Source organism: Mesoplodon bidens (genome assembly GCF_964165515.1).
Source record: "Mesoplodon bidens genome assembly, chromosome: X".
Taxonomy (NCBI): Eukaryota; Metazoa; Chordata; class Mammalia; order Artiodactyla; family Ziphiidae; genus Mesoplodon; species Mesoplodon bidens.
In genome coordinates this window covers 106969276-106977643 of record NC_138163.1, presented here as the reverse complement: position 1 = coordinate 106977643, position 8368 = coordinate 106969276, and the positions used below count along the sequence as shown (strand labels likewise).

The following is an 8368-nucleotide window of genomic DNA, read 5'->3' as shown; positions in this document are numbered from 1 at the left end:
AAACCCCTAAGAACCCTAATACTTCACCCCACCCTGTATACACACCCTTTGTCATGTAGCTTTGTTTTTTTTGTTTGTTTTTTTTGTGTGTGTGTGGTACACGGGCCTCTCACCGCTGTGGCCTCTCCCATTGCGGAGCACAGGCTCCGGACGCACAGGCCCAGCGGCCATGGCCCATGGGCCCAGCCACCCCGTGGCATGTGGGATCCTCCCGGACTGGGGCACGAACCCATGTCCCCTGCATTGGCAGGCGGACTCCCAACCACTGCGCCACCAGGGAAGCCCCTGTCATGTAGCTTTGGAGTTACATAAAGACACCCTGTATTTCCTGATGTAACTTGCCAATAGAATAAGGCAGCCAAGAGTGTGTCAGCTCTGAGACCAGACCTAAAGAAGTCTTGCATGTTTCCTCTTGTGCTCTGGCCCCTTCTGCCATTGCCATGCAGTCATGCCAGAGTTGAACTGCTGGAGGATGAGACATGTGGACCAGAGCCCAGTCAACCCAGTCTCCCCAAGCAACAGCCAGCCCACCCCCAGAGCGCAGCCAAGATCCCAGACGCATGAGCAATAAACTTATTATTATATGCTACAAGATTTTGTGATTGTTTGTTATGTAGCATTTTTTGGCGGGAGGTGGGAGGGGAACACAACTGGGAAAAAAGCAGAGCTCCTTCTCTCGGAGACCTGCTTCCATTTTATTTTGAAGGCAATCAGCCCAAGTCCGTTTCATTGCTGCTGGTGCTACCTTGGTGCTGGGCTGTGTGGAAGGATAATCAGAGCCAGAATGAACAGAGTTGCCTGTAGATTCATGACGAGGGTGAGGTGGGGAGGAATAAAGTAGAATAAGGCTGCATTTCTGCTTATGCAGGTTTGCATTTGATGTCTCCTTGCCCAAAGGGGCAAAAATCACTCCTAACGCCTACTACAACTGAGGGATGAGGAAGAAGCCCCAAGGAGAAACAGAACATTCCAGATGCTCCTTTGATACCGTTAGCCCATCACACTCCCTGCCTAAAAGTGGACTTAGCTTTTTATTATTCTAATTAAAAATGAACCTGTTTCGGCACGTTACAGGAGAACGGAGGCCATACCATCTGCTCTATGGATGTGTCAGTCCTGGCGGTCATCTTGGCAAACTGAACTTCTCCAGAATACACCAAGCAAGGACAGAGGGGCAGCCTATTTAATCTCTGCTTCCAAATCATTGCGACAATTAACAATTTTGAGGAAAAAAATTACCTCCAAGCAAAACTGGCCTTTCAAGTAAGTGGAGTTGCTGCTCTCCCAACAAAGTGTCAGAAACTTTTCCATGAATCACTCATTCTTTTGTGCCTTGCACCGTCCCTATCAAAAGGCAAATACCCCTGGGAAAGGTGAGCTCTTTGGCCTTCATTAGTCAACACTTCGGGAAAGGAAGAATTATTTCAAAACAGCTGAGCAAAAGAAAGGCAATTCATTTGTTTAATTGTTCATTTTCTGTCTTTCCCACTGGACTGTAAGCTCCAAGAGGTCTAGGACCATGTCTATTTTGTTTATCCATCTATTTTCAGGGTCCAGGACCCATACGAGACACTCAATACGCCTGCGGCGGGGTGGGGGTGGCGGAGGAGGAGACGGGAAGAAACATGGGAAGGGAAGGAAGGAAAGGAGGGAAGGAAGTAACTAAGGACACACAGAAAAGGGTCAAAACGCCTAATTAGGGCTTCCCTGGTGGCGCAGTGGTTGGGAGTCCGCCTGCCAATGCAGGGGACGCGGGTTCGTGCCCCGGTCTGGGGGGATCCCACGTGCCGCGGAGCGGCTGGGCCCGTGGGCCATGGCCGCTGGGCCTGCGCGTCCGGAGCCTGTGCTCCTTATCGGGAGAGGCCACGGCAGTGAGAGGCCCACGTACGGCAAAAAACCAACCAAACAAAAAAAAACGCCTAATTAAAATTCTCAGCAGCGTTTACCCTTATATTCATTAGTTAATGGCGTCAAGACATTTATGGGGCGCTCACTACGCATGAATGGGGGTCGGGGGTGGTCTCTAGAGTAGGAGAAAGACAGAATCCCCATCCCTTACCTTATCCTGGTGTGGTTCTTTGAACTTTTACTCCTGGATAGTCCAAGAAAAACAACACGACAGCCAAGGCCGAGGAAAAAATTACCCTGTGGGGCATTTCACAGTTTTACTGCACGAAACGTGCGTGATGCATTCAAATCCCTCCGCCTTTGGGATGAAACACTCAGAATGAGAAAGCCAAGTTGACCAAGACGAAAAACAAGTTTCAGGAGGGCGCTCAGTTTTTTCCCAGTAGCCTCTACTAGTTGCGTGGCTTCTCAACCTTTACTGTTCATGAGAATCACCTGGGGATCTTGGTAAACATGCTGATTTTGATTAACTAAGCCTGGGGTGAAGTCTGAGCTGCTCCATTTTTAACATGCTCCCAGGTGATGCTGATCTGCTGACTCGAGGAGGGCCACCCTGGAGTACACGAGGGACTCGAGGTCTTCACCTCCGCCGCCAGGTGTGCGTACGCCCAGCCTCAGCGTTCCGGATCGGTGTCCCGCGCGTTCCTGGCCTTCCGCCGAGAGGGGAGGAGCCGGGGGCGGAGCGAGAGGAGTGGCGCGGCCCCCGCGTGGGTCCTGCCGGAGATTACCTCGGCCCCTAGGAGAGGCGGTCGAGCTGCGGCGGCGCAGGAGGGGGCGGGTTCGGCAAGGGCGCGGCCTCTGCGAGGGGAGCGCGAGACGCGCATCCCCCGCGCTCGCCGGGGCCACTTGGGAGCCTCGCGGCAATCCGGTGCCCCACTTGGCAATCCGCTCCGCGCTCCTTTCTCGCGCCCGCCTCCTCTTGTCACCTCCCGTCTCAGCCTCCTCGCTCCATTCCGGCCGCATCCACCGCCATCCGAGTGCCTCAAAGAGCGAGAGGTGGTGAGCGGGACCGCAGGGCGCGCCCTTCGGCAGACCCCAGCCAGGCCTTGGGGGGCACGGGCGGCAGCATGGACACCAAGCGCTGCTTCGCCAACCGCTTCGATGACTACCAGGGCAGCCTGCTGGCGGGCCAGTGCGAGGAGGCGGTGGCGCCCTTGGTCACCGCCACCATCGAGCGTATCCTCCAGGAGCTGCCCCCGCTGGGGGGCGACGCTGAGGGCCGGGGGGCGGGGGCGGCGGCCGCGGCCAGCAGTTGCCAGGGAGGGCTGTACGGCGGCGTGGCCGGGGTGGCCTACATGCTCTACCACGTCTCTCAGAGCCCGCTCTTCGCCGGGGCCCGGGAGCGCTACCTGCGCTCGGCCAAGCGCCTCATCGACGCGTGCGCCCGCGCCGAGGAGTGGGGCGAGCCGGACGCCGACACCCGCGCCGCCTTCCTGCTCGGGGGCGCGGGCGTGTACGCCGTGGCCACGCTTGTGTACCACGCCCTGGGCCGGTCCGACTACGTGCAGCCGCTGGGCAAGTTCCGGTCTCTGTGCGCCGTCTGCGCGCCGGTTTCCTTCCTCGAGTGCGGCTCCGACGAGCTGTTCGTGGGCCGCGCGGGCTACCTGTGCGCCGCGCTCGTGCTCAAGCAGAAACTCGCCCAGGAGGTAAGAGGCAGCCCCGGCCGCGAGGCGGCGCTCGCCGCCTGCCCGGCCCTGCCCGGCCGCCGTGCCCCGGACTCGCGGCTCCGGGAACAGAGCCCCTGGCTGTTCTCCACCTCTCTTTGTTACTCTTTGTCTGACATTGTCGTTTCTTGAGTCTCTTGAGGTTTATCTCCTGGTTTTTTCCCTCTCCCTCTTCTCCCCCCACCCACTCTCGGTCTCTCAGTTGGGATTCTGAGCCTTTGCGCTTTGCTCGTGTTTTACGGCGGACATGGCGCCTCCCCAAAAGCCTCTTTGCCCAGTAGTTCTCTGGAGGCCCTTTCAAGTGAGATTTTTTTTAATCCCAAATGAAAGATTTCCCTTCCTTTGACCCTCCTGTCAAAAGCTGAAGCACCCTCGAATGTTAGAGTACTAGAAAATAATAGAAGTTTGGGGGGCTGATTATGCTATTATTGTTCCCATCATTAAGGTGAAGGTAAGTTGCTTCTGCGATCCCCAAGTCTGTAACCCAGAATAACTGCCCAGCTATAGGTCTGATGTGCTTCCTGTGTTGCTTTCTATTCAGTTCATTTCATGGCTCTTATAAAATGCATATCTGATGGGGTGTCCTCTTTTAAATAAATGTAGACAGAATTTTACCCCATTGTAATCGAATGTATTTTTGTTTTTTTCATTTTCAAATGCGTCTTTAGGATTGTCAAGATGACAGCATACTTGACAGGGCAGGTTTTCTTAATGAATAGCTTTCCAGTGTCTCCTTGAAGTGAATTGGATTTCACAACTGCATATGGGGTGGGTCTTTTTTTTTTTCCGGATTCACTTTGAATACAGCCTGTGGATATTAGAAGAGAATGTGCCAGTTCCTATAGAGTAGGAAAAAAACAAATCCTCCAAAGGATCATAGTAACTAGAACTGAAAGAGAGGCACTTTCATTCATAACCCACTGGAGCTAAATATTGTTCTAGGGAGGAAGTGACACATTTAACTTGGCTCTATTTGGGCGAGAGCGGCGTTTGAAGAAAAATTAAAGGCACACAGTGTTTTTAAAGTGTAATTAACTTAGATAACTTCTACAGAGGCAGGCTTGATTTTTGTTTTAACTTATAGCAGGTGAGGTTAATTCAAGTGAGAAAAAAGATTACTAAAGACTGCACTGTGCTAGCAGGGAAGCAAAGGGCTGTGTGACAAAGTTGTCTTGCAATAGTTCACTCTGCTTCTGAGTCACTGTTACCTGCTGGCCGTTTCCCAAGGGCCCTTCCAGTTGTATAAAACCTTTGAGAAGGCCACAGGGCGATTTACATATCATTTGCATTATATTTGCAACTGCTTCTCAGACCTTGCTGTCTGGTGGCAGGCAATTTTCAAATTGTGCGGGTTTCCCCCCCCCCCCCAGTTGTTTTCCTTAAACTTGCTGCTTTCCCTTTCTGTGCTTTTCTCTGGAATGGAATGGCAGAGTGGGAGACCCATCAGGCTACGCAGGTGGCAACAGATCAGAAGGACTCCTTGCCCCAAGACTGGTGGCCCAGGGCCAGTCTGCAATGCTGATCCACAAAGACATTTATTAAGACCTCTCTTTTGCCCTGCTGCCAAACCAGATCTCTCTTTTTATACTAATCAAGTTGAGGTGCTCTGGCCCCTGCTCCCAGGACATAGAACAAGCTCTGAGAGTAAAACAAAAAACAAAACAAAACCCATCTCTTAGCCTGAGCAAATCAGCTAGTCTCAGTGCCAGCCTCAGCTGTGGTAACCCAAAAAGTTCAGGCTTGAAAGGTGCAGGGCAGAGGCTAGGCATGCCAGGCTGGAAGCCCTTTGAGGGGAAAATACAAGTTTTCTGCACCATCCCCACCCCCATGTCCCAGCCTGCATATGGCTTTGCCCTCAGTAGATGATCCATAAACCTTGATTAAATTGAATTGTGAACTTCTGTCATTTCTCTATAAATAATCTGTCATTCTGTCCTGGGTTTCTTTTCCTCCAATGTCATTTATATTCACTTTCCTCTGGCTCGGTTACCACCCTAGTCTAGCTCCGCCCTACCCTACTAGGCACATCTTTGCCACCTCATAAGTAGCTGAATGAATGAATCACCCTATACTGGGATTAGTGCAATATATGTACTCTGAGCTGGCTTCTCTCCCTCAAGCCATTCCATGTATCTCTGAGACACTAGATTTCTTTAAAACACTTTTCATTATGTCACTACCCTGCTCAACATCCTGCAGTGGCTCCCTATTACCTTTTCTCTAGTGGCTTCTCATCTCACTCGCCGTTAGAGCTAAGATCCTTAAAATGGCTGACAAAGCCCCATGTGGTCTGGCCCCTGCTTACCTATTCTACTTTTTGCTCACTCTGCTTCAACCAGACCAGCCTTCTTGCTGTTTCAGGTATTTATTGTCTGAGAGTGTTTGTACTCGCTGTTCCCTCTGCTTGGAATACTCTTCCCCTGGCTATTTTTATGGTTAGCTCCCTGACCTTGTCCAAGTTAGCTCCTCAGTGAGGCCTTCCCTATCCACCCTATTTAAAACTGCCACCTGTCCCCTGACTTATGCCCCTTTCTTACTTCATTTTGCTTATTTTGTTTATGTCTTGTTTTAAAATAACAAAACATACTTTATTTTATTTATTTATTTTTGGCTGTGTTGGGTCTTCATTGTGGTGCATGGGCTTCTCATTTTCGTGGCTTCTCTTGTTGCAGAGCACAGGCTCTAGGCGCCCAGGCTGCAGTAGTTGTGGCACGTGGGCTCAGTAGTTGTGGCTCGCAGGCTCTAGAGTGCAGGCTCAGTAGTTGTGGCGCACGGGCTTAATTGCTCTGTGGCATGTAGGATCTTCCAGGACCAGGGCTCGAACCCGTGTTCCCTGCATTGGCAGGTGGATTTTTAAGCACTGCACCACCAGGGAAGTCCCTGTTTATGTCTTCTTAATTAGAATGTAAGTTCCATAAGAGTAGAGAGTTTTTGGGTTTTTTCTGTACTTAGCATTAAGACAGTGCCTGATATATATTTGGGTACTCAACTTTCCTTGTTTTGGTGGTGGTGCAAATATTGTCTACTCTGTGGCTTGCTTCATCACTCAGTTTTAATGGAATCCCATTTATCAATATCTTCCTTTATGGTGGTGCTTTTGGTGTTAATGTTTAAAAAAAATCCTTTCCTATTTCACTAAAAACTTAAAAAAATCCTTTTCTACTGCCAAGATATCAGTAAATATTGGTTGAATGCATGAATAAATGAATACTAGTTTCTTACAAATTTGACCTCAAATCAAACTTAACCACTAGACCAGTGTTTGTTAAACTTTAACATTATAGGCCTCACCTTCAGATCTTGTTAATAAAATACAGATTCTGATTCAGCAGGGCTGGGATTGGGCCTGAGCTTCTGCATTTCTGACAAGTTCCCAGGTGATGCTGATGCTGCTGGTCCAGGGACCACACTTTGACCAGCAAGGCAGTACAGTGCTGCATAGATTTCGGCATTATACCAGCCATGTCTATTAAGACACCGTTTTGTGAAGCTTGATATATTTATTTATAAGGTTTTAGTTTAGAATACTGATCACTACATCCTACCATGCTTTCATTATAAGGATCCACAAGAGGAATTTCTGTCAGGGCTTTGAAACAGGAAGAGTTGTGCTCCTCCTGGAAATTGACTGAATTTTTTAAATCTCCAAGATAAGTTGTGTAACTGATTGTGTTTCTCACTTTATGTTGGCTACTAGGAAGCATATGGCAGAATTGTGGTCCACATAGCTTATGTACAATACCTTATCACGTGTATTTTTGCATACTAAACTTTGCCCTGTGTTTATCTAATTTTTTCGTCTTTCATTTACCGTCTTCTGAATTTTCTTCCTTACATTTGATTTTATTATTTGTATTCGTTTATAAAATTCATACATTAAAAAAAGTGTGTGTATGTAGAGAGAGAGACATACAGACAGACAGAACGAACCACTCTATCCAGATAATATATTTTTGGTTAATTTGGCCCTCCTGGAAGTACTCAAGGGAAATAGCTTAGAGGGTTTGTTAGGCAGATAGCCTTGAGCAATGGAGCGCTAAAGTCTTAAGAAATCACACCATAAAAACTTGCATTGGGTCTATTCTGCTTTCCAGATTGGTGGAAATGTTGCAGGGAAAAGGAAGTTAGAAAGTATGGTGGAGGGATTAAGCGGGAGGCCTAGGGACCACAGTTAAAATAATAACTTTTGCCCCCGGGTGACCTTGGACAAATAATTTAACATCTTGGAGCCTTAATTTCCTCACTTGTAAAATGGATTAATAATAGCTTCCTCCTTCGCTTAGTCTGTCATTCATTCATTCAGTGAATGTCAGCTTTCCACGTGTGCCAGGCACCTTGCTAGATGCCAGGATTGAGCAGTGAACAAAAATCAATATATAGTTATGTTGTCAGAAGGGCTTGGAAGGAGGTAAACAGGAAATAAGTGCAGGTGGGGCGGGAGAGGGGAGGGGTGCTGCCTGGCATACATTAGCGGGGAAGCATTCTCTGAGGAGGTGATGTCCTAGCTCAGCACTGAAGCATGAGAGTGAAGTGGCTGCCTTAAGGTCAGGCATTCCAGGCCTAGGGGACAGCAAGGACAAAGCCCCCGAGGTGGGAAACTGCTTAGAGATTTCGAAGAAAAGGAAGGTGGCCTGCCCAGCTGGAGCAGGGTGCGCAAGGGCTAGAGGGCTAGAGACCAGGTAGGAGCTGTGAGCAGGGGAAGAGCAGATCCTGCAGGGCCGGGGCAGTCCAAATTAGGAGTTCGCATTTGTTTCAGATTGAAACGGGAATGTCTTCATCTTACTCACCTTTCAAAA

At 49.4% G+C, this 8368-nt stretch overlaps 1 protein-coding gene across 1 annotated transcript in view; it reads left to right on the top strand.

The window, feature by feature from the left end:
* Window positions 1-2851: 2851 nt before the first annotated feature.
* LANCL3 (LanC like family member 3) overlaps window positions 2852-8368 on the top strand; it is a 95752-nt gene continuing 90235 nt past the window's right edge. Inside the window, exon 1 of the mRNA XM_081221840.1 lies at window positions 2852-3554. Coding sequence (XP_081077966.1) covers window positions 2976-3554 — 579 coding nt within the window. The 5' untranslated portion in view covers window positions 2852-2975. The remainder of the gene's footprint in view (window positions 3555-8368) is intronic.